Source organism: Vicia villosa, unplaced genomic scaffold (assembly GCF_029867415.1).
Source record: "Vicia villosa cultivar HV-30 ecotype Madison, WI unplaced genomic scaffold, Vvil1.0 ctg.001494F_1_1, whole genome shotgun sequence".
Classification (NCBI taxonomy): Eukaryota; Viridiplantae; Streptophyta; class Magnoliopsida; order Fabales; family Fabaceae; genus Vicia; species Vicia villosa.
In genome coordinates this window covers 27833-54595 of record NW_026705640.1, presented here as the reverse complement: position 1 = coordinate 54595, position 26763 = coordinate 27833, and the positions used below count along the sequence as shown (strand labels likewise).

At 37.8% G+C, this 26763-nt stretch overlaps 2 protein-coding genes across 2 annotated transcripts; both read left to right on the top strand.

Moving 5' to 3' along the window:
* The first annotated feature begins 20631 nt into the window (after positions 1–20631).
* Positions 20632–22506, top strand: LOC131635466 (putative protein FAR1-RELATED SEQUENCE 10). The gene is made up of 3 exons (XM_058906082.1): positions 20632–20647; positions 20915–22160; positions 22239–22506. The coding sequence occupies exons 1-3, from the start codon at positions 20632–20634 to the stop codon at positions 22504–22506; spliced, it is 1530 nt and encodes a 509-aa protein (XP_058762065.1).
* A 117-nt stretch (positions 22507–22623) lies between these two features.
* LOC131635465 (uncharacterized) lies at positions 22624–23632 on the top strand. The gene is made up of 2 exons (XM_058906080.1): positions 22624–23403; positions 23474–23632. Exons 1-2 carry the CDS (start codon positions 22624–22626, stop codon positions 23630–23632), a joined length of 939 nt encoding a protein of 312 aa, XP_058762063.1.
* Positions 23633–26763: the final 3131 nt, after the last annotated feature.

Below are 26763 nucleotides of genomic sequence, written 5' to 3'. Positions count from 1 at the left end.
TTTGTGTTCTTGATTATGCTCTTCTCTGCCCAGATTTTCGTCCCCTAATCCTATGCCATGTATTCACTACTTATAGAGGAGTGAATTAGGTTAAAACAATAGTCCAAAATTCCTTTGAATCCAATCTTGAAGATTTGTAAAATTTGATTTATTAAACTTTGTATTTTTGATCCAATCTTGCATCAATATTCTTCCAATCACTTATGCACGAAAATTGTATTGCAATATGGTATAAATGCTGATTGGAATTGGCCATTATGATTCCCGTAATCAAATATTTGATTTTTCTTTGATTTATATAACTTTAAATCATTATTTAAATGAATAAAAATCATATAAAATCAAATAAAAATACTATAATTCGTGGAAAATGATTTTGATAGCTTGGATAACTTGTGTACCAAGATTAAACCTTAAAAACTTAGGCCCATTTGTAAGAAACTCCAATTTGAACCCCTTTTATTTCACATTTTTCCTCCAAAATTGCCCAACTTTGACAAGGCATATCTCACTCAATTTTTATGATATGGAAGAGTTCTATGAATTTTTGGAAACCTCAAAATGTCCTCTACAAGCCACCTTGGAACACATTTTTCATTTGAGGATTTTATCTTGATGATATGCCCTTTGACAAAAAAACTGCTTTTGGTTAACTTTTGAAAAGGACCTATAATCTTTTGTACCATATCTCCCAAATGAAGCATTTCTGGCCTTGGCATGTGAGAGACAAAGTTGTATAGAATCCAAGTTCCTTCAAAATAGGCTTTGTGTGAGAAATTTTTGATGTTCCATGTGAAAGTTATGCTTGGTCAAAGTACAGTTGACTTTTTAGACCAAAACCCTAATTTAGTAATTATACCCTTTGTTGATTTTGAAGCTTTCCCTTGATGAATCATGATCAACCTTTGATAAAATGATTAATGATACGTCATAATATTGTTGTTAAACAAAAATCATGAGTTTTGACCATACTTTAACCATAGTTGACTTTTAGGTCAAACTAGTCGACTGTGGATTATCTGAGCAGTTGAATGAGCTATCCTTGGAATTGAAGCTTTCCTTTTGACATGGAAATACCTTGAATTCTAATAAACCATATGAAATCCATTGGAGACATTCACCCATCCATTTTCTTAGGAGAATGCCTTGAGTAAACCCTTGAGCCTTGAGTCATTGAAGATGAAATGAGGTGGGCAAATTTTGAGGTATGACAGCTGCCCCTGTTCAATCTTCTTAAATAGGAGGATGTAGATTGGCTTGTATGCCTGTTGGAGTAAGAAAGTGGAAGAGGATTGAACACTAGAATACCCAGAAATTTACGCTTGCTAGTGTAGGAAGCAGTTTTGGAGATGGGCTTAAAGATGCCATACAGTTGTTTGACAAGATGCGTGTATAAAGCATATGCTTTTCATACCCGGATCATACGCATTGATTGTATCTGAGGAGATATGAAGTAATGTCTTACATAAGACTACCTGAAGAGATTCCTGAGTAGGGTATATCAATGATTGATGTAAAGAAGATTAGGCTTTAAACAAAGCTCGTGAAAAAATGTCTTAGAGAAGACTAACTAAAGGCTCCCTAAAAGTGCGAGAGATGTCTTGGAAAGGATATGAAATGTCTTAAACAAGACTAACCTAGAGAAGTTCCTGGAAAGGATATGATACGTCATAAACAAGGTTAACCTAGATATGTCTTAAACAATACCGACCTAGAAAGGCTCCTAGAGAGGATAAGAAAGGTTTTAGAGAAGACTACATAGAAAGGTTCCTAGAAAGGATGATAAGCGTCTTGGAAAATACTACCTAGAAAGGTTCCTAGAAAGGACGAGAAGATGTGTCTTAAAGAAGACTGTAACACCCCGTTAATTCTTGTTTATTAATTTAATTATTTTTTTAATTAAATTATAAGAATTAATAATTTTTGGGAATTATTTGGAAAATGATGAAATATTGGTTTGGGCTAGAGTGGTGATTAGCAGAAGGGGGGGTGTTAACTAAGCAAGCCCATTATAATATTTTATTTTATTTTTCATAAAATAAAAGGAATTGGGAAAAGAGGAAGGAGAAGCAAAGGAGACAGACTCTGAGAAAAAGAAGAACACGTGAAAGTGAGAAGAGCCAGAGGGGGAGAAGAACTTCGAAGATTCGACTCTGAGGTAAGGGGGGATTCTCCGGGTTAGTAATCCTTATGCGATTGTAGGTAGTATGATTGATTAGGATTGTTGTCTAGTTCAATCGTACGTGTCGGGTTTGGGAATTTTGTTAGGTTTTGATGAAATTGTATGAATTACATGATTTTGTTAATACTCATGTTATGTGCTGTTAATACTTGGATAAAACTTGTCTGAAATGTGTGATTATGTGAAAATTGAGGGTAATTGTGTGCTATGTTCGTATGTACCTGAAATTGGGGAAATGGGATAGGGTAAATGCTGTCAAAATGGTGATTTTTGCTGTGCAGGTACGTAGGAACCGGTTCCCATGTGGGACGAACCGGTTCCCCCTTATAAAAACAGAGAGGTATGAATTCTGGGTTGCTGGGAACCGGTTCCCATGTAGGGACAACCCGGTTCCCCATAGTAAAAATCAGAGGCGTGTTTTGGGAAGCTGCCAGGAACCGGTTCCCATGTAGGGACAACCCGGGTTCTGCAGCATTTTTCTAAAAATGTTTTATTTTCAAAAACCCATAACTTTTGATCCGAGTACCCGATTTATGTGCCGTTTTGGGCGTTGCGAAGCTAATGAGATGCTTTATCTGATGAAGTAATAATACGGGCAGTGGCCGACTTATTTATTTATTCAATTAAATTATTGTTGAATTGGATTAAGGTGGCAATTAACATAATGTGATGTGTATGTTATTGTGATGATGTGGTGTATGTTTGTGAATGATTGAATGATGCTTATACATGTACATACTTGTTATGATGTTATTGGTAAGAGGTGATAAGCGATGTTAAGCATCGGAACGATGATGATGTATTATGATGTAAGTATGTGTCATGTGTGCATTATTCATAAATCATTTGCATTGGAAGGCTAATTCCCATTGTGCGGAGATTAGCGGGAAGTCATCGTGTGCCCATGTGGGGTGTGAGCGATGAGGCAGTAGTCGTGTGCCCATGTGGGGTGTGAGCGACTAGAGGGCAGTATCAAAGAGAGAAGTCCTGTGATGTGATTCACGAATCTTGGTACCACATGCATGTGTGTCAGTCCATTCATTGCATTATAGCTCGATATAATTGGATGATTGTGTGGTGTGATAGATGATGCTTATGTGTTGATGGTTTCTTGTTGTAATAATTGCCGATTATATGTATGTTGAATGGATGACAATTGCTATGAGATCTTATTGCTTATGATTGTATAATGGTTATTAATTCGAATGAAACTCACCCTTACTTTGATGATTTCAGATTAAGGATGTAGCGGCGTCATGATTGGGTGAAGATAGCTTGTAGGCTAGCCCGTAGTTCGTGTCGAGTCATGCTCTGATTGTAACACTGGGATCGATTAGTCTTAGCGTTACTTGTTATACTTTGTTGCCATTTTGGCTATGGACTATGTATTGAGTATTTGTGTGGAGTTGTTTCCTAATACTGTTGAATTAAGTTTCGCTGTGCTAAACACATGTTTGATATTGGTTAATTTCTAATAAAGCATGACAATCGACTTGATGTTTTATTTATTTAATAATTGTAGCATCCTTGATGTGTTATTACTCTGAGAATATTATATTTTCCGCGGGGGTTTAGAAGGGTGTTACAATAGTGGTATCAGAGCATAGTTGGTCGTTAGAGTCAGAGTCTTAGTGTCAGTGTTCCCTTGTATGCGACTAGTGTAAGGTAAACACTTTCGATACTTTTATTCTGATGAGATTGTTTTGTGATTTAGCAGAACAATGGCTGGAAGAGGTGGAAGGAACGATGACGCTATCGCAGAGGCTCTAGGCATGATTGCTGGTGTACTGGGAGGAAATGCTAATGGAGCTGCGATTGGTGCTGACAGGAAGTTGAACAGCTTTCAGAGGAACAATCCTCCACTGTTCAAAGGCACTCATGACCCTGATGGTGCTCAGAAATGGTTGAAAGAGATCAAGAGGATCTTTCGAGTGATCGATTGTGCAGAAAACCTGAAGGTGAGGTACGGTACTCACATGCTATCAGAAGAAGCTGATGACTGGTGGGTTACTACTAGGACTGAGTTGGATTCAGATGGGATTGCGATTACTTGGGCCATATTCAAGAGAGAGTTTCTGAGGAAGTACTTTCCTGAAGATGTGCGGGGAAGGAAGGAAATTGAGTTCTTGGAGCTGAAACAGGGTAGTATGACAGTGCCGGAATATGCTTCCAAATTTGTGGAATTGGCTAAGCATTACATACACTACACCAACGATGCAGCTGGAGAATTCTCTAAGTGTATCAAGTTTGATAATGGTCTTCGTGATGAGATCAAGCAGGGTATCAGGTACCAAAGAATTCGCCGATTTGCTGATTTAGTGGACTGTAGCAGAATCTTTGAGGAAGACAGTCTTAAGCTGAAATCATCTCACTCTCGCGAGTTAGTTGATAAGAAGGGTAAGAAGCCTATGGACAGAGGTACACCATATGGTAGGGGAAACCCAAGAGCTGGTAATTGGAAAAGGCCTAGTGGGGGAGATTCTGGTGCTCCCTTTAGGTGCTTCAACTGTGGTGAAACAGGACATAAGAGGAATGAGTGCAAGAAAGAAGAGAAGAAGTGCTTCAAGTGTAACAGAATGGGTCACATTGCTGCTGACTGCAAAATGAGAACAGTAACTTGTTATAACTGTGGCGAAGAGGGTCATATCAGTCTGCAGTGCACCAAGCCAAAGAAGGACCAAGCTGGAGGGAAAGTCTTTGCTTTGTCTGGATCAGAAACTACTCCGGAGGATAGACTGATTAAAGGTACGTGTTTCATACATAACACACCTTTAATTGCGATTATTGATACTGGTGCGACTCATTCGTTTATTTCATTGGATTGTGCTAAGAGGCTAAATTTAGAGATATCAAAGATTAGTGGAAGTATGGTTATTGACACTCCTGCGTCGGGTTCAGTGACCACTTCATCTGCATGTTTGAACTGTCCTGTGGATATATTTGGTAGGAAGTTTAGAATGGACTTAGTGTGCCTTCCACTCAAACAACTTGACGTTATTTTGGGGATGAACTGGTTGCAATTTAACCGAGTTCATATCAACTGTTTTACGAAGACGGTCATCTTTCCTGAAGAAGTTAATGTCGATGAGTTGGCAATGACTGCAAGACAAGTGGGTGAAGCAATTCAAGACGGGGCAGCCGTGTTTATGCTTTTTGCGTCGATGGAAGTGAAAGGAAGAGTAGTGAGTAATGAACTACCAGTGGTACGAGAATTTCCAGAAGTTTTTCCCGAAGATGTTAGAGAGCTACCACCTGAAAGGGAAGTAGAGTTTGCCATTGAGTTAGTTCCTGGAACCAGTCCTATATCGATGGCACCTTATAGAATGTCGGCATCTGAATTGACCGAATTGAAGAGTCAAATAGAAGAATTGTTGAAGAAGGAGTTCATTCGTCCGAGTGTGTCACCGTGGGTGCACCGGTGTTATTGGTAAAGAAGAAGGAAGGATCTATGAGGTTGTGTGTAGACTACAGACAACTGAATAAAGTTACTATCAAGAATCGGTATCCATTGCCAAGGATTGATGATTTGATGGATCAATTGGTCGGGGCTAGTATATTCAGCAAAATTGATTTGAGGTCTGGGTATCATCAGATTCGTGTGAAGACGGGCGATATTCAGAAGACTGCGTTCAGAACGAGGTATGGCCATTACGAATACACTGTGATGCCGTTTGGAGTTACTAACGCTCCTGGTGTTTTCATGGAATATATGAATAGAATTTTTCATCCTTATCTTGATAAGTTCGTCGTGGTGTTCATTGACGACATTCTGATATATTCCAAAAGTGAAGAAGAACATGCAGAGCATCTCAGAATTGTACTGGGAGTGTTGAAAGAGAAGAAGCTTTATGCCAAACTGTCGAAATGTGATTTCTGGTTAAGTGAAGTGAGTTTCCTGGGTCATGTAATTTCCAAGAACGGTATTGCCGTAGATCCAGCAAAGGTAGAAGCTGTGTCTCAGTGGGAAGCTCCGAAGTCCGTTACTGAAATTCGTAGCTTTCTGGGTCTTGCAGGTTACTATCGGAAGTTTATAGAAGGATTTTCCAAGTTAGCTCTACCATTGACGAAGTTGACTAGGAAGGGTCAAGCGTTCGTGTGGGACTCGAAATGCGAAGAAGGATTCCAAGAATTAAAGAAGAGGCTGACTAATGCTCCTATTTTAATTTTGCCGAATCCGGCAGAATCTTTTGTTGTGTATTGTGATGCTTCATTGATGGGACTTGGAGGTGTACTAATGCAGAACCAACAGGTAGTCGCTTATGCGTCGAGGCAACTTAAAGTGCATGAGAAGAATTACCCGACTCATGACTTAGAGTTGGCAGCAGTGGTGTTTGTGTTGAAATTATGGAGACATTACCTTTATGGTTCACGGTTCGAGGTATTTAGTGATCATAAGAGTCTTAAGTACCTATTCGACCAGAAGGAGCTTAATATGAGACAGAGGAGGTGGTTAGAGTTCCTTAAAGATTATGATTTTGAGCTGAATTACCATCCGGGTAAGGCGAATGTTGTTGTTGACGCTTTGAGTAGGAAGTCCTTGCATATGTCAATGTTGATGGTGCGAGAACTAGATTTGATTGAGCAATTCCGGGATTTATGTTTGGTATGTGAAGGCACTTCGAATAGTATCAAGTTAGGTATGTTAAAGCTGACAAGTGGAATTCTTGATGAAATCAGAGAAAGGCAGAAGGAAGATGTGGGACTAGTTGACAGATTGACTTTGATTAACCAAGGAAAAGGAGGTGAGTTCAGAATTGATGAGAATGGCATAATGAGATTTGGCGACCGTGTTTGTATTCCTGACGTTACTGCACTGAAGCAGAGTATCTTGGAAGAAGGACATCGTAGTGGATTGAGTATTCACCCTGGTGCTACTAAGATGTACCATGATTTGAAGAAGTTATTCTGGTGGCCGGGAATGAAAAAGGAAATAGCTGAATTTGTTTATTCTTGTTTGACTTGTCAGAAGTCAAAGATCGAACATCAGAAGCCGTATGGGACTATGCAACCTTTATTTATTCCTGAATGGAAGTGGGATAGCATATCCATGGACTTTGTATCTGGATTGCCAAGAACAGCTAAGAATTATGAAGCCATTTGGGTTATTGTGGATAGACTGACGAAGTCTGCTCACTTTATACCGATGAGGATGGATTATTTGATGGAAAGGTTGGCACAGTTGTACATTGAGAAAATAGTAAGTTTGCATGGTATTCCTTCGAGTATCGTATCAGATAGAGATCCGAGATTTACATCCAGATTTTGGGAAGGGTTACAGAAGGCCTTGGGTACTAAATTAAGGTTGAGTTCTGCTTATCATCCACAGACTGATGGTCAGACTGAAAGGACGATTCAATCATTGGAAGATCTATTGCGTGCTTGTGTATTGGAAAAGGGTGGAGCATGGGATAGTTATTTGCCGTTGATTGAATTTACTTACAACAACAGCTACCATTCGAGTATTGGTATGGCTCCATTTGAAGCCTTGTATGGTAGGAGGTGTAGGACACCACTGTGTTGGTATGAATCTGGTGAAAGTGCAGTGATTGGACCAGAAATTGTTCAAGAGATGACGGAAAAGATTAAGATGATTCAGGAGAAGATGAAGGCTTCTCAAAGTCGTCAGAAGAGCTATCATGATAAAAGGCGAAGAACACTTGAATTTCAAGAGGGAGATCATGTGTTTCTGAGGGTGACTCCTACGACGGGTGTTGGTCGAGCACTGAAGTCAAAGAAGTTGACGCCGCGTTTTATTGGTCCGTTTCAGATTACGGAAAGAGTAGGAGAGGTGGCTTATCGTATTGCTTTACCAACAACACTTGCAAACCTACACGACGTATTCCATGTATCTCAATTGAGGAAATATATTGCGGATCCGTCTCATGTAATCCAGGCGGATGATGTGCAGGTGAGAGATAATATGACGGTTGAGGCGTTGCCAATGAGAATTGAAGATCGGAAGTTAAAGCAACTACGTGGTAAAGAGATAGCTCTAGTCCGAGTAGCTTGGGGAGGAGCTGCAGGTGGAAATGTTACATGGGAACTGGAGAGTCAGATGAAGGACTCCTATCCCGAACTCTTCGTTTGAGGTATGTTTTCGAGGACGAAAACTCTTTTAGTGGGGGAGAGTTGTAACACCCCGTTAATTCTTGTTTATTAATTTAATTATTTTTTTAATTAAATTATAAGAATTAATAAGTTTTGGGAATTATTTGGAAAATGATGAAATATTGGTTTGGGCTAGAGTGGTGATTAGCAGAAGGGGGGGTGTTAACTAAGCAAGCCCATTATAATATTTTATTTTATTTTTCATAAAATAAAAGGAATTGGGAAAAGAGGAAGGAGAAGCAAAGGAGACAGACTCTGAGAAAAAGAAGAACACGTGAAAGTGAGAAGAGCCAGAGGGGGAGAAGAACTTCGAAGATTCGACTCTGAGGTAAGGGGGGATTCTTCGGGTTAGTAATCCTTATGCGATTGTAGGTAGTATGATTGATTAGGATTGTTGTCTAGTTCAATCGTACGTGTCGGGTTTGGGAATTTTGTTAGGTTTTGATGAAATTGTATGAATTACATGATTCTGTTAATACTCATGTTATGTGCTGTTAATACTTGGATAAAACTTGTCTGAAATGTGTGATTATGTGAAAATTGAGGGTAATTGTGTGCTATGTTCGTATGTACCTGAAATTGGGGAAATGGGATAGGGTAAATGCTGTCAAAATGGTGATTTTTGCTGTGCAGGTACGTAGGAACCGGTTCCCATGTGGGACGAACCGGTTCCCCCTTATAAAAACAGAGAGGTATGAATTCTGGGTTGCAGGGAACCGGTTCCCATGTAGGGACAACCCGGTTCCCCATAGTAAAAATCAGAGGCGTGTTTTGGGAAGCTGCCAGGAACCGGTTCCTATGTAGGGACAACCCGGGTTCTGCAGCATTTTTCTAAAAATGTTTTATTTTCAAAAACCCATAACTTTTTATCCGAGTACCCGATTTATGTGCCGTTTTGGGCGTTGCGAAGCTAATGAGATGCTTTATCTGATGAAGTAATAATACGGGCAGTGGCCGACTTATTTATTTATTCAATTAAATTATTGTTGAATTGGATTAAGGTGGCAATTAACATAATGTGATGTGTATGTTATTGTGATGATGTGGTGTATGTTTGTGAATGATTGAATGATGCTTATACATGTACATACTTGTTATGATGTTATTGATAAGAGGTGATAAGCGATGTTAAGCATCGGAACGATGATGATGTATGATGATGTAAGTATGTGTCATGTGTGCATTATTCATAAATCATTTGCATTGGAAGGCTAATTCCCATTGTGCGGAGATTAGCGGGAAGTCATCGTGTGCCCATGTGGGGTGTGAGCGATGAGGCAGTAGTCGTGTGCCCATGTGGGGTGTGAGCGACTAGAGGGCAGTATCAAAGAGAGAAGTCCTGTGATGTGATTCACGAATCTTGGTACCACATGCATGTGTGTCAGTCCATTCATTGCATTATAGCTCGATATAATTGGATGATTGTGTGGTGTGATAGATGATGCTTATGTGTTGATGGTTGCTTGTTGTAATAATTGCCGATTATATGTATGTTGAATGGATGACAATTGCTATGAGATCTTATTGCTTATGATTGTATAATGGTTATTAATTCGAATGAAACTCACCCTTACTTTGATGATTTCAGATTAAGGATGTAGCGGCATCATGATTGGGTGAAGATAGCTTGTAGGTTAGCCTGTAGTTCGTGTCGAGTCATGCTCTGATTGTAACACTGGGATCGATTAGTCTTAGCGTTACTTGTTATACTTTGTTGCCATTTTGGCTATGGACTATGTATTGAGTATTTGTGTGGAGTTGTTTCCTAATACTGTTGAATTAAGTTCCGCTGTGCTAAACACATGTTTGATATTGGTTAATTTCTAATAAAGCATGACAATCGACTTGATGTTTTATTTATTTAATAATTGTAGCTTCCTTGATGTGTTATTACTCTGATAATATTATATTTTCCGCGGGGGTTTAGAAGGGTGTTACAAAGACTATCTGAAAAAGGCTCCTAGAAAGGATAAGAGATATTTGAACATGTCTTAAAGAAGATGTGGTGTCGTTTTTTTTACCTCCCCGTTTCACTTGGGAGGACGTCATGCTAGACCCTTCACGCGAAATTTGGAAGGAGAATACGCCCGTGGTGAGATGAATTTTGTTTCAGTTCTTCCTACGATAACACACGAACTTTTTAGTTATCCTACGAAAGAGGAAGGGGAAAAAGATCTCAAATAAACCCTAGGAGTTTGCTAAGTGTTGGGATTCACCTAGACTAGAAATTCTAGAGTCCGGGAGGTCGGTTATACATAGGGAAGAGTTTAAGCACCTTACATATCTGTAGTACTCTATGGGAACCTTCTCTGTGTCTATGTGTTTGTGTTTGTTGCTTATTGATTGGGAAAGTTTCTCCTTTGTATTAGGAGAAGGAATTAAATTGAATGAAAAGAAAGACAGGCAGACTGACTATTTTTGGTTTTTTGATTAGCTCACTGAGATTCCTTGTGAACCTCATGCCTACATATCCCTAATGGAAGTCAGAGCTTTTTGTAGTTCGGAGAACTAATTAGGGAAATTAGTTATTTTTGGTGCCTTGCTTAAAGCTCAAGGTTGAAGCTTGAATTAAATCTCTGTTTACAGTAAAGAGACATGAAATTATCTTTACAAAGAGATATTTCTACTATTCCACCACAAACATTAAAGGAGTGACAGAAAATCTGAATTCATTTCATTCAAGAGGGGGACCTTACTTGTGTATATGCAAGTATACCAGTCAACTGCGTCTTGAATGAAAGAAAGGTGCTCAACCAAATTAGGGAAAGTTACAACATGCCTGGGTTTACTGACAGAGCATGACTTTCAAAATCCTAAATGGGAAACTGTATAAAATTAAAATGTAATGTAATGTTTGTTTGAATGTGCTAAGATAGGAGAAAGATCTCTTTATATAGATAATCTATGTCTATCTACTGTATGAAAGATTTGACTTTAGCTGGCTTGTATGAGGCCCAAGCTTGAGGATTTTTTATTGATTTTTATTGACTCTGGGAGATGACTCCACTGGGGATTAACTTAAGCTAAAAGGTTTTGTGTTCTGTACAAAGCCCAGAATTGAGGCTGACTCTAGTTGGAGAGTGTTTATTTGATGGATTTTATTTGGTGTTCTGTACAAAGCCCAGAATTGTGGCTGACTCTACTTAGGGAGTATATTATTTTCTTCCTTGTATGAAGCCCAAGGTTGTGGCTGACTCTTACTAGGGAAGACATTGTTTTCTGCCTTGTACAAAGCCCAAGGTTGTGGCGGACTCTTAAAGAAACTGAATATGGGTGACCCTATGGGGAAAAGATCCTAAAGGTTAGGAATCTTTTGACACAGGGAATATAATTTTCTCTGCCTTGTACAAAGCCCAAGGTTGTGGCTACTTGATGGTGAAAGACTCACTAGGGAGACTCTATTATCTTCCTTGTACAAAGCCCAAGGTTGTGGCTGACTCTGGATAGGGGAATACCTATGAGTAGGGTTTTGACTCTAAGAGGAGTATGTGCCTTGTACAAAGCCCAAGGTTGAGGCTGACTTTTTAAAGAAAGATCTATCAGTGTGGGATCTTTGACTCAGAGGGGATTTCGACTCTGTTGAGGATTATCCTAAGGGTTGACCCTACTAAGGATTGTTCTTCTGTTAAACAGGAATGAATGAATAAAAGACCCAGGTTTGAAGATTGACCTTACTGGTGATTTGTTTGAGTGGTTGGCCTAAAGTAGACTCTACCGAGGAATTTGTCTTTTTAAAATGCTTAATTTTGGAAGCTAACCCTTTCCAAGGAATTTGGATTTAAGGAGTGATTTTGGAGGCTGACCCTTTCCAGGGGTTTTGTCTCAACTGGAGATTTTTATCTTTTGAAAGTTTTAATTTTTGGAAGCTAACCCTTTCCAGGGAATTTTATTAAAATGAAGGAATTAATGGAGGCTAACCCTTTCCAGGGATTTTTGGAAAGATGGCAGAAGGATTATCTATTTGAGACTTCTTGTTTTAAGCCCAAGATTAAGGCTGACACTGACTGAGGATATACAGATATGGATCCTAGACTCTGCTAAGGAGGAAAATTATTGGAGATAAGGGTGACAGAGACTGTCCATGTCTCTCATTACAAAAGGTGTGCTCAATACTGAGATTCAGACAAACTTAGCTTGTGTAAAGTCTGGTTTTAAGAATAGAAGAAACTTACCTGGGTAGGCTAAAAGGTGACTAAAGACCTGTTCCTATATTTATAAGAAACCTGGTGGGTCCTTGTATACAAGCTCAAGAGGAAGCTGGGAATGCTTTTAAGAAGCCTGTGGGTCCTTGTACAAAGCCCAAGAGGAGGCTAATCGAGGGTCATCAAGGGTCCTTGTTATAGCACAAGAGGAAGCTATGTGGTTTTGAACTTATTTTGGCTCTAAGCAAATGGGTAAGAGGTTTCACCGGGAATAATTCCTCCTGGGTGGATGTGTCCTATTTTGGGTTCTAAGGCTTTTTCAAGATGTTTCACCGGGAATAATTCATCTTGAGGGTTTGAACTAAAGATCTCTAATTAGGAAAGAGCCTTCACCGGGAAGACATTCTCAATCCTAGGCCATAGTCCTATAATATATATATATATATATATATATATATATATATATATATATATATATATATATATAGTTTAACTGTCCTAAGGTTGTACTCAGACGTAGTCCTAAACAATATATAAACAGTTTATATTTGACAGTAATTTTAATAAAGACTGTAAATTGAAAGCTTGTAAAGCCTAACCTGGATGAAGTGGAGGCCTTTGAAGGATGTATGTACAAAGCCTTACCAGCAATTTTGTTGTTTATTGATAACAGTTGAATATTTATGATAAACAGTTAAAGGTTTTTTAAAAGCAGAAGAAGTGAAGATGGACATAGGTCACATAGGTATCTGAAGAGTTTCACTGGGAATAATGCCCTTCAAATACCAGAAGAAAGTTTTGAAAACAGAAAGAAGATTTTTGTAAATACAGTTTTTGAAAACAAACTAAGAAAATAAAAAGGTGCTAGGAGTTACACTCTATTAGAGGCCCATTAAAAATGAATTACTGTTTATGAGAAACAGTTGAGGAGATACAAGGTTTTGTTGTCTGAAAACCTAGATCGTCTGTTTGATCGGAGATTGAAAATAGTTTTGAAAATTGACAAAAAGTCAACTTAATTAAAGTAAAGATGAAATCTATACCTAATTAAGACCTAAATGACTTAGGTTTTTATCACAAAATTATTCATACAATAATTAGGTAAAAAAACAAATGAAAACATATATTTGAAGTATTAAGAAAACACTTAAAATACACCATTTTAAACCTAATAAAAATATATGAAATAAATAATATTTTTGTGATTTTTTTTATTGTTCATAAAATAGATATATTAATTGACAAGTGTGTGAAAAATGAAGTTAAAATGAATTAATTTGATAAGTGAATTAAATGGTTTAAGTTATGAAGAAATTAGGGAAGAAAAGTGGTAAAAAAATTGGTTTTGGTCCTAGCAAGGCTTGAACCCACGCCCTTGATAACCACTTCACAAAACCTGACCAACTGAGCTACGCGCTCAGTTTGTAATATCACCACCATGAATTAGTTTTATTTTAAAAACACCCAGGATATTCAAATTTGCGCGCCACCATAGTCATCTTCTTCCTTGAGCTCGTGAGAATTTGAATTTTCTAACTCTCTGGTTTCTCAACCAAATGGTATGATGTAAACATCAATCTTGCTCGTTTTTAGACGAGGAACATGATTATGGGTTCAGAATTTATTTATTCTAAGTGTAACTAACGAATTTCAGTATGAACACAAAGAACATATAAACCCTAATTTTAAAATTAAAGGATGAACAAGATGAATAAATGAATGATGATAGAGGGTTTTTAATCCTCTGATGATGCTGAACAAACTAGTATCGAGATATATCAAGAAGAGTACTTAAATGTGAGTGTTAGAGTTTGAAAAAATACCTCTGAAAATGGAGGTCGATGGCTATGGTGGAGAACTTCTGGCTATGGCTGAATGATCCTAAAAGCTTCCTGGGGACTCAGTGGTGCTAACTGAATGCTTATTATATCTTGAATGCTTCAGAATTGCCCTACTCGACACCCTCTATTTGAGCTTCAAGTGAACATGGGGGTTGATGATTCTGCACTTACAGATAGGCTGCGACCATCTGGATAGCTTCACTACACCCTAAGGAACATGTTTGGATGCTTGGACTTGCTTGACACCTCCTGAATTGTGCTACAGACCTTCAACTGCTCGAGCTCCAAAATGGAAGTGACTATGGTGTTCCCCCACTTACAGAAGTGATTCAGGTGCTTGGATCACTTCTAATGAACCTCCTCGATGTGTTAGAAGGCTTACTTTCAAAAGAAGAGCTATGGTTTGAAGAAATCGATTCTTCTTGCCAAAGATCTTTTGAAAACCATAAGCATGAGGGAGAGAAAGAGAAAGCAAGAAGTAGGGTAGCTTTGGTGTGTTTAATATGAAGTATGACACTTCTATTTATAGGCAAAGAGCTTTGTACAGATTGGAGGAGTGAGCTTGCTTAATGAGGGAGTTTTAATTTCTTGGCCATGAAGAAATTCAAATAATCTCCAAAATGCAATGATGGCATTTTCGAGCATTCCCCCTAGCCATTGATCCTTGCAGATCTTAGGGAACATTTCTGATGTGTAGAAGCTTTCTATTGGCTTAGGAGAAGATTTCAATTGATGAATCATCACTTACCATAAATTCTCAAAAGTAATGATTACATAATCACATGTTTTTGTTTTGGGAATATTCTTCAATTCTCATGCCATGGTGAAAATGAATGCATGGCATCTTTTCTTATGTGTTATGGGTCGTGTAGCATCCATTGATGAAGTCATTTGCACAAAATTGCAAATTTTCAAAATGGTACATGACCTATAATTTTACTTCATGAGGCCAACTTTGAACAAGCATAACTCTTAGCTCAAAATGAATTTGGAGAAGGTTGAGCACAATTTGGAAAGTACTTAACATGTACTTCAATTCATTAGTTTGGATTTTTTCCAAAATCATTTGGGAAATTTGTGAAAAACAGGCCCAAAGTTTGAAGAAAACTAGGTTAAAACACTTAGAATTTTTCTAAGTTTTTCATGACCTATAACTTCCAAAGTTCATATCTCTTAAATGATTGATCTCTTGAAAAAAGTTCCCTTATGAGAAGTTGTTTTATTTGATGAGATCTACAACTTTCATGTTGGAAGTTTTTTGAGTTGTGTAGGTGAAATTTTGAGATCCATGAACTAGGTTAAAATGCACTAGTTTGATTTTTTGTTGACTTTTTGATCCTTGATGAATTTTCTTGATTTTCTTTGGTCAAATGAATTTAATAATCATATGTTGATGATATTGATCCTTAAAAGTCATGTTTTGATCCAAAATCCTAAAAGTCAAAGGTGATCTTGTACAGTTGACTTTTTCTAGATGAAGTGAAATCTTGGACTTTGGTAATGAATCAAGTCCTCCTCCTCAAATGGGTGATATGAATGGATTATATTGAGGTACTAGAAGCTCTTGAATCATGTTTTGAGTTGTAGACCCATGTTCTGATTAGAAGTTAACTGTCCAGGAAAATTAGGTCAAAAACCCTAATTTGTCGACCAAGATGAAATTGATGACTGTAGATCTTGAATTGAAGTACAATGCCCAATGGATGTTGTCATATGGATCATTTGAAGATGATTAAATCCTTTGAGTGATGCCCTGGAGCTTTTTAGGGTTTCCCAAATGTGGTCCCTGATTGCAGTCCTTGATGGGCTCAAAACCCTAGACTGGTGAACTAAGCAAACCTGAGTCCAGATGATTGGTGTCTTATCAATCTGTGGGTAAATGAATCATCTGAGTCCCATGATTGTATTAGAAGTCCTTATCATATTGATTGATCCTTTGCCTGAACTCCTTTGTCCTTGAACATCCTTGATTAAGTACCAGATGAAAGAGTGACGGTCCTGAGTACTTGTCTTGAGTTTGATAAAATGCCTGAAGGTGTGACATCTCAGGGGGGTCAAAATTAGGGTATGACAGAAGACTACCTGAAAAGATTAACAGATGTCTTAAAGAATATTACCTAGAAAGGATGTGAGAGTGGTATTGACCCCATCTGATATTGAATGACCTTTGCCTCGTGCCCCTGGGTGATGGACTTGCCCCATGGGCTATTAAGCATCTTTCAGAGATTCCATGGATCTTGATTAGATTGCCCCAGATAAATGGGATAACGACGGGTTATGCCCCGTGTACACATTAGCCTTTAGCCAAGTCAGACGTGAGAGATGTTTCTTCTTTTTGATGTGCTTCTAAAGCTACTTCGTCTGTCGGTAGGATTTTTAGTCATTAGCCATGCCCCATGCAACTTCTCCCTGATGTTAAGCATTCGAATCTATATAGACAAGTGTGCTTTATAATGAAATTCATAAGATGCGAATGCATATGTCTGTCTTGAAAGTTTAAAAACATTTTTTCGAGTAAAACGAAGCCCCTTTTTTTTTGTAAGAAAGTGATATCAACTCAAGAGTTATAGTAAACCTTAAGGAGTCAGAATACATTTTGGTAACGGTATGCTTTCGAACTAACCATGCTTCAGTTAGGGCTTTTAAGGGTTGTAACGTGGCCTGGTTCACGGTTTTAAGAAACAAAGGATAATGGCTCAAAGTTTATTTGTACCCATCCCAATCTTCGTGATGTTCTCCAGTCCTATGCTCAGTTAACTATACACTTAAGCTCCAAAAGACTTTGGGAGTTGTAATACTGACATTTATAATGGTTCAAAAACCAAAAGTTTATTTGCAAAGGCAGTCATCCTCTTTTTTTGTAATATTTTCCTTTTGTCGAGGGTATGTAGTGACCTCTTTTCGACTTTGTTATCCCTAACTTTTGCCTGAACTGTTTATTTTGAAACTACAGTCAGCGGGATGCCCCAATTTTGCCTAAGTCTCCTTCATAGGTTCTGACTTAGTCGGCCTTGCGTTTTTTTTCTCTCTTTTTTTTGGACATTGACTGCCTAACTTAATGATGACAGGGAACCATCGGTGATTGTGTTCAAAGTAACAATTTGGGATGATTAAGTTAACTGAACAACTACCCTACCCCAAGTTATATTTTGAGGGTTTTATTTTGTACGTGAAGGAAAACTCCTACTTCTTAGGCTCAAAGGGGTTGACGAGGGATTAACATCCTTATATCTCCACTGTTTAGGAATTGAAACAATGCCTGTACATCGTCAACACGGTCTATTCGAAATCATAATGTATGAGATTGTGGTATCGTTTTCGTCATCCTCCCTCTAAAGGTATACAGCTTTAACGAGAGTTGAATATCACAAAGAAGAAAACCAAGTAAAACACAGTTTTAAATATAGTGAAAACACTAGGAATACATCAAGACAAACGTAAGCAATGCATTAATGATTATTGTAAAGTACATAGCGTATGTCGTAAGACCAATGTTTAAACAAACAGAAAAGAAATTGCTAATGAAAACGAAACTAATGATCTAAGAAACCCTCCTTCTAGCCACCTATAGCATTAGACTTGCGAGGCTCTTCAAGCTGGCCGAACTCAATGATCCCTTATTCAATTAAATCTTGGATCTTATGCCTCAACGGCCCACAATCCTCTGTATCGTGACCAGGGCTATCTGAATGATAAGCGCACCTAGCATGATGCTTGTACCCGGGAGTGGCGTTAGCTGGAGCTGAGTATGGAGGCAGTAGAGTTATCAAGCTTTGACTGAGCAGATGTTGCAACGCTTGAGATAGTGGCATATGCAACGGGGTAAATGATCGTTTTGGCTTGGACTTCCAGGTGCGTTGGCCACCCTGTTGCTTTTGCTGATCCTTTCGTTGTAGTGCTGGGGCCTGATTAATCAGGATTGCCCCAACAGTGTTGGGTTCCTTTTTCCCATCATATGACTTCTTTGTGTGATAGGAACCTGAGGGTGCCCCTTGTATCTTCCCATTTTTAATCCCATTTTCAATCCTTTCACCAATGACTACCAAGTCCGAGAACCCTGAAGATATGCTTCCGACCATCTTATCGTAGTATGGTCCTTGCAAAATGCCCATAAATATGTCCACCAGTTCTTTTTCCAGCAAGGGAGGTTGGACTCACGAAGCCATTTCTCGCCATCTTTGGGCATATTCTTTGAATTCTTCATCCTTCTTTTGTGATAGATTTTGCAGTTGCAGCCGGTTGGGAGCTGTCATACCCCAATTTTTGACCCATACATTTCGTCCCATTAGATCATTTGCATATCATTCATTCATAGGCATGAGTTCAAATAATCAGCATTTTGTACAAAATTAGGGTTTTTGCATGGTTTAAGCTGGGTATATCAATTAAGCATGATTCAAGTGTTGGTTCTAGTGGAAAGAAATCAGGGTTTTCTATTTCATCAATATGTTGATTCAGTTTATCAATTCAAGAATCATTTTTGGTCATGATCGTTGGTTTAGGGTGAGGTTGTGCTTCTTTGTGTTTGAGAATTCAAGATTAAGTGTTAATTTCGCGAAAGAAAGGCAAATGTTTGATTCAAGAATTCGAGAGACAAAGTTTGTATGCTTTTGACAATATTATAAGTTAACTTATAAGATAATTTCTTTAAGTTATAAAAGATACTTGTCATCTAAATACAAGGTCCATGAATCTAAACATGAAGCCATTTCAAATCACAAGGTTCCATTCTCCATTCAATTTCCAATAGCTTTACATCTTACAAGAAAAAGAAAGATCACATTTTAATTCCATTTTGAACATTTCAAGAACAATTGGTATTCAAATGCAATTACTTCTCACAAAAAGGTAGAATCTTCATTCAAAATTTCATTTGAAAAATTACAAGGAATTACAAGAATAAGTGTACAAGTAAGTGTACAAGCTGTTACAAAAATCATTCCTAAACCTAAACTTTAAAAAAGGGCCCTAAGTTGTTGCTGCTAAGCCCATTGTGGCTGCTGAAACTATGTCCAAAACCAGCCAAAGACCTGCTGTGTGCACCAAGCCAAAAGTTACTTGAAATTGGTCAAAACCAAAACCTGCAATAGAAAGAGCAAGAAACAGATGCCATATTAGAAAAGCTTGCAGCAAGATAACAAAGTTTGCATCAAAATGTAAGGAAAAGGGAAGCAGTAGCAACACAGAAGAAAGCATTGTTCAGAACTACCTAAATTTTAATCTTTGTTTAAACCTTTATTCCCTCCAATTCTTGGAGTCTGACCACTATAAATACTGATAAACCCTAGAACTGAGGGGGAATCGGCAGCCACCACAACCATAACAATAAACCTCTGCAGAAAATCACCCTCGAAACTCAATGAACCTTAACCACTCAAAACTCTGCCTATTTTCAATCACAAAACCACACCCTCATTCTCACTCACACCATAAACCTGTATATCTTCATGACCCGAAAACACTTGGCCAAAACCTCCATTCAAGAGCTTCCAACCTCACAAATCAGATACTATAAAATGAGAGCAAAGACAACAAGCAGAGAGGAATCGGCAGCCACAGAAAAACCTAATAGAAAAACTCTCAATCTAATATGCAGTCACCTTTCACAAAGCTCTGCCTAACCAATTCCTCATAACCTCATTCTCACCTTCATCACTCAAACTTTATACCTTCAAATCGAGTCTCACTCACCTCACAAAGCCTTCACGCATCGCAAATTCAGCCGCACGATAACAAAAAACAGAAGCACACGGAAAGATTTACACAGAGATTCGATAACAACGAACATAAAGAGAACAAGCAGAGCCGTCGCATGAGTAGGATCGAAAAAGAGATTCGTAAGAGTTCGAAGAAGCATTACCTTATTCAGGTAGATTTTTCCGTGTCGTTCCTTGTGTATTCAATTTCTCGCCGCAAAATTTCATGTAATATGTAGTGATATCATAGTGAAACTGGGGTATTTGGGGTTTAACTTTGGGATAAGGGTTTTATTGTTGTGATTGAGGCTGCTGTGCTATTTGTTTGTTGTTGTTGTTGTTGTCTGTGCGAGAGTGAGAGATATCGCAGAGAGAAAGAAAGAGCATTGCTCTGTTTTGAGTAGAGGAGATACGAGTGAAAGGGATGAAGAGAATACTCTAGGTTTTTTTTAACCCGGTAGTATCAGAAGAGATTTCGGATCTGGCTTGGATCCAACCGACCCGGCCTATCTTTGTTTGTGTTCATGAGCTTTTCTTGAAAATTATACCCCGTACCCCAACGTTTATCCCAATACCCCTACAATTTTAAAAAAATTCTAATTTTATCCTTTTTTTTTTTTACTTTTAACTTTTTTTTTCATTTTTACTGTTTGTACGGACGAATGAGGGTTGGAGACTGTGACTTTGCCTAAACCGGATATCCCAAAATGCAGAATTCCGATTAGTAAAATCCAAAACCGGACAACCCAGGGGTGGGTGTTCCGGTTCATTTTTTTTCAATTTTCCTCAACCGGATATCCCAGGGGTGGGTGTTCCGGTTTGTTGTGTGTCTCAACCGGATATCCCCTTTGTGGGTATTTCGGTTCCCTTTTTTTTAATTTTTTTTTCGTTTTTTTTTTAATTTTTTTAATTATATATTAAACTAAATTAATTTTATATATTTAGGTGTGGATCCTCCTTTGAAGAAATGCGATGTAACTCAAACATCTGTGGATACAACTGATGTTTTTGTAACTGGTCAAAAATTTACTACAAGAGAAGAGGCGATAAGTTGGATTAAGGAGGTTGGAATCAGGAATAAAGTGACAGTTATAATAGCTTGTTCAAATATCAAAACAGGCAAGAGAGGAAGAAGAGATAAATTAGTATTTGGTTGTGATAGAGGTGGAAAATACAAAAAAACAGATAGCGAAACCCAAAGTGCTAGTAAGAGATGTGGTTGTCCTTTCAAAATTAGGTCAACGCCGTCGAAAGATGGTTCTGGATGGAAGATCGATGTAAAATGCGGAGTACACAACCACGGCTTACCTGATAGATTTGAAGGTCATGCTTTCGTAAGTCGACTAAATACAGATGATAAGCAACATATTGTTGATTTGACAAAACGCCATGTTCCACCGAGACACATATTATTGTCATTGCAAGAGCGTGACCCGGAGAATGTCACTCGGATCACGCAAATATACAAACATAAGAGTAAGATACAAAAAGACATAAGGGGTCCTAGAACAGAAATGCAACAATTGCTCAAGTTGGTTGAAGAATCAGGTTATGTTTACTGGAGTAGGAAAAAGGATGAGTCAGAAGTTGTGAGAGATATTTTTTGGGCACATCCAGAATCAGTGAAGTTGTTGAGTATGTTTCCTATTGTATTGATTATGGACTGCACATACAAGACAAACAAGTACAGGCAACCGTTGTTTGAAATAGTTGGTATGACATCAACTAAATTAACATTTGCTGTTGCATTTGCCTATATGAAATCTGAGCAGACAGAGACTTTTTGTTGGGTATTGGATAAGTTGAAACAGTTGTTTATCAAGCAGGATAATTGTCCTCAAGTAATCTTGACTGATAGAGATCTTGCTTTAATGAAAGCCATTGAAACAGTATTTCCAAAGACAACTAATTTGCTTTGCCGATTTCACATCAACAAAAACGTGAAATCAAAGTGTAAGGAACATGTTGTGGATGATATGCGAGAAACAGTGGAGAAAATGTGGTTTGAACTGATAAAGGCTAGTGATGAGATGGAGTACCATCAACGGTTGAAACAACTTGAGGATGCATGTGTTGACTACAAAGGTTTTATTGATTATGTGAATGACACATGGTTGACACCGCACATACATCGATTTGTCGAAGCATGGATCAATCAAGTGTTACATTTGGGCAACACCACAACAAATAGGTATGTTTATGTGATTTTGTCGACATTGTTTCTTTATATTAATATTACAGATAATTAGTTGTTTTGTTTTATTTAAAGGGTGGAGTCTGCGCATTGGAAACTTAAGCAAATGTTAGAGAATAGCTTAGGTGATTTATGCAAATGTTGGGAGGCTATGAATGACAATATCAAGATACAAGTGGGCAACATTAGAGCTTCATTTCAGAAGAGTTTTTATGAAGTTGAGCATGCACATACTAGTCCTTTTTATTCAAATTTGCGTGGTTCAGTATCAAGAGCTGCATTGAGGCAGATAGCTGAAGAGTGGTTGAGGATTGACATGGTGGGTACCGATTCGCAAAAGTGAGGATGTACTCATAGAAAAGTATATGGGTTACCATGTGCTTGTGAGTTAGGGAGATATACATTGAGCGGTGATGTGATACCAATTGAGGCTATTCATATTCATTGGAGGAAACTAAGTATGGAAGGAAATCAAGATATAGATGCAGATGATGGATCAGAAATAGACATGACAAATGCAATCGATGAAATTTGGAAAATGTGGAGGTCATTAGATGTTGTCGGAAAAAGAGCATTAAAAAGCAGAGTGTGTGAGATTGCTTATCCAACTACAACAAAGATGTGCCCACCGCCTGAAAAAATTAAAACCAAAGGAGGGGTTAAGAAAAAAGGTAAGAGACCTGTGGGATATGATGTTTATCGTGATCCTTCAGGATATGAGTATGTTGATCAAGCACATTCGAGTTCTCAAAAATCTTCAAAGAGGTTATATTCACAACTATCCCAAACCTCAAAAAATAGAGAATTTGATAAATACATTGTACAATTTCCAGATTACATCAGACCATTTATTGATGACATTGTTGATGTAAGAGATGATGGAAATTGTGGGTTTAGAGCCATTGCATCTTTGCATGGTTATGGCACAGATGGATGGTCAATGGTTCGTCGGGATTTGGAGAAAGAAATTATAGGTCCTAGAAGCAAGTTGTATGAGGATTTATTTGGTGAACGCCTTCCAACAGTGAGATCATCGTTGGTGATAGAAACTTTAGGACAACAACCACCAAATAAATGGATGACGTTACCTGAGTTAGGCTATGTAATAGCTAATTGGTATAACGTTGTTCTCGTCTCTTTAGGTCACCCTAGTTTGAGTTACTTTCCTATGACGAGTGCACATTCACCTAATGCATCCATTTACTGCATTGGATTTGTCAATGGAAATCATTGGGTTCAGGTAATTAGTAACACAATTTTGGTATATTCAATCACTATTTGACTTTTTCTGATATTTATTTTATGTGCAGGTAAACATGAATGAAGGATTCCCGTTTCCACCTGTCACAAATGAATGGAAGAAATATCGCACAAAAGATGCGACTTCTTGGATGGTAGGATTTGCCGGGCGGTTACAACATTGGCAACGGCTTATGCCTATACTGCCAAGATATGTCAGCTTAGATTGATTTTATGATGTTACAACATTGGCATTATTTAGTTTGATTTTATGATATTAAAACATTGGTACTATTTAGTATGATTTTATGCTATTGGATTTTAATATGTTGACAAATGGATTATAAATAGTTAATCTCAAACTATAAGTCTTATAATAATACAGACGTCTACAAGTCTCATAACAATACATAAGTCTCAAACTAAAACATAAATATAAACATAAAATGTGACATCAATCAGACTCATTGTCATAAGTAATTGGACCTTCCCTAGGTAATGCTCCGCCCTGTGCAAGTCTGGGTGCTCTAAATATCTCCAAAAACTGTTCGTCTTCAGGAACAGCCTGATGACGCTGTAAGTAATGATGAAGCTCATGAGATATATATGATAATCCCGGTACATGAAGAAGACAAGAAACATCGTCTAGCGTGATGGTCATCTCGCCGAACGGCATATGAAATGACGATGTTTCAGGATGCCATCTCTCAACAAAAGCAGATAATAGATGCGTATCTACCCTGGCCAAACTAGTATGCTGCAAAGATGACAGGCCAGATGCAACTAACCAATTTTCCATCTGCCTTGGGAGCATTGCCGGAACCCATCCTATTAATTTGCTGCCATGTGCAGCAACCTTTAAGGTCGGCTTTGGTCGTCTCTCCTGAAAATAATTTGTAATATATGTTAATATATAAGTACATGTAATTTAAAAAACATTTAAGAAAATATTTACGTACCTCGCCCAACCATAAATGACATGCAACGTGGCTCTGATATCTAACCAATAAAGATGTATCAGTAGGTCCTCCGGGAAATGTCGGATGCTGCAGACCAACCTCAGGTGCAGCTCCCTGCTGTCCCTCGCCATCAGCCTCTCAACGTTGTCTTCCTCTTTGACACATTCCGTCGATCGCACCTCCTCTTCTTCGAACCACTAAAAATTAAAAAAAATAGTTAACAATTAAATAAAATGTTATTAAAAATAAAATAGAATATTAAAAACAAAAAAAAAACTAAAAACGAAAAAAAAATAGGAACCGGATACCCCAAGGGTGGGTTATCCGGCTGAGGGTAACAAGAACCGGAAACCCCATTGTTGGGTTATCCGGCTGAAGCAAAAAAGAACCGGAAACCCCATCATTGGGTTATCCGGCTGGTAACGAAAAGAAACGAAAAGAATCGGAAACCCCATAGCTGGGTTATCCGGCTGAGAAAAAACTTTGGAAAAACTTACTGTTTGAAGGAAATATGAATCGGAACTGAAGAGGCTGGGATATCCGGTTTTGGCTCAAAAAAATTCTCTCCTCTCCAACGCTACGTAACTGTAAGAATGAGTGAAAAAGTTAAAAATTTTGTAATTTTTACTATTTATACAAGGGTAAATTTGTCCGAAATTTTTTTTTGTAGGGGTATTGGGATAAACGTTGGGGTACGGGGTATAATTTTCGCTTTTCTTTCTTTTTTTTCTTGTCATGGGCCTTACCGCAAATTTCATTGTTCCTGGCCCACTTTTTGTTGATTTTTATGTCTCATGTTTTTTTTTGTAAATTAAATTAAATAGTTTTAATTCATTAGGATATTAGATGTTCATAAAAATTACAAAAAAATCTATTCCTTTTCTTTTTTTAGGACATTATAAAAAAAAAGGGGGACTTTGTTGAAAATTTAAATCTCTTCTTAGAATATTTTAGTTCTCCTTAGATGTATTTCTAAAATGACGCTTGTGATGCTCGTATGCTTGATCCCGTATTAAATTATTTCATTTCAAACAATTTCAATAAGTCTTGGTCCAATGCCAAGTCTTCTCAAATAACAATTTCTCGATCCAAGGTCGAGGTTCCTCTTTTTGAAATCTATTTTCTTAATAAAATCGAAGTGATCGAGTGACAAGAAGTGTACACCTCTTGAATACCTTTGATCCTTTGAATCAAACTTAAAAAATTCTTTCTTAATTAAATCGAAGTGATCGAGTGACAAGAAGTGCACACCTCTTGAATACCTCTGATCCTTCGAATCAAACTTAAAAAAAAATTTCTCTTAATTAAATCGAAGTGATCGAGTGACAAGAAGTGCACACCTCTTGAATACCTTTGATCCTTCGAATCAAACTTAAAAAAAAAATTCTCTTAATTAAATCGAAGTGATCGAGTGACAAGAAGTGCACACCTCTTGAATACCTTTGATCCTTCGAATCAAACTTAAAAAATTCTTTCTTAATTAAATCGAAGTGATCGAGTGACAAGAAGTGCACACCTCTTGAATACCTTTGATCCTTCGAATCAAACTTAAAAAAATTCTTTCTTAATTAAATCGAAGTGATCGAGTGACAAGAAGTGCACACCTCTTGAATACCTTTGCTCCTTCATAAAACCAATCAACAAACTCGTAGTTTTTTTTTCGAACTACGATTGCTCTGACTTTCCCATTGCACGAGGGAATACGCAGGCACAAGATACAAACGTCTTGGCGAGCATAATAATAAAAATCTCTTCTTTTTCTTCACCATAAACTTAAATTTTTTTTCTTTTATCTTTTCTCGATTAATAAGCTAAAGAACGCAAACATCACGCAAACATTCATTCATAAAACTAACTAAATGAGTCCCATCGTGTACGATAGAGGTGAGGGGTGTTAATACCTTCCCCTTGCCTAACCGACTCCTGAACCCTAATTTGGCTGCGATGACCATTTTATCCATTTCTTTTCATTTGGGGGGTTTTATTGATATTTTCCCTTTCCTTCTTGGAATAAATAAAGTTCGGTGGCGACTCTGTTCTATTTCGAGTGTGTAAACACCTAGAGTATTTTTTAGCGCTACAGGAGCCGTATCCAAGTTGTACTTATACTACTTTAGGAACGTGTTAGCAAGGTCATTCCAACTTCGGATATAGGATTTCTCCAACTGCATGTACCAATCAACAGACGCTTGGCTTAAGCTATCTTGGAAGAAGTGTATCATCAGCTTTTGATTGTAGGCATAGGCAACCATTTTTCGCACATACATGCGCAAGTGGTTCCTCGGACATGTGAGTCCTTTGTATTTCTCAAAGTCAGGAACCTTGAATTTGCGTGGGATAGTCAAGTCTGAGACTAAGCTCATTTCAAAGGTGTCCACGTCGAAAACATCGTATCCTTCTAC

Coding starts and splice junctions, on each gene's coding strand:
- LOC131635466 (XM_058906082.1), top strand. Junction 22,161..22,238: donor GGCAACACCACAACAAATAG/GTATGTTTATGT, acceptor TTTTATTTAAAG/GGTGGAGTCTGCGCATTGGA.
- LOC131635465 (XM_058906080.1), top strand. CDS start 22,624: ATGGAAGGAAATCAAGATATAGATGCAGATGATGGATCAGAAATAGAC. Junction 23,404..23,473: donor ATGGAAATCATTGGGTTCAG/GTAATTAGTAAC, acceptor TTTTATGTGCAG/GTAAACATGAATGAAGGATT.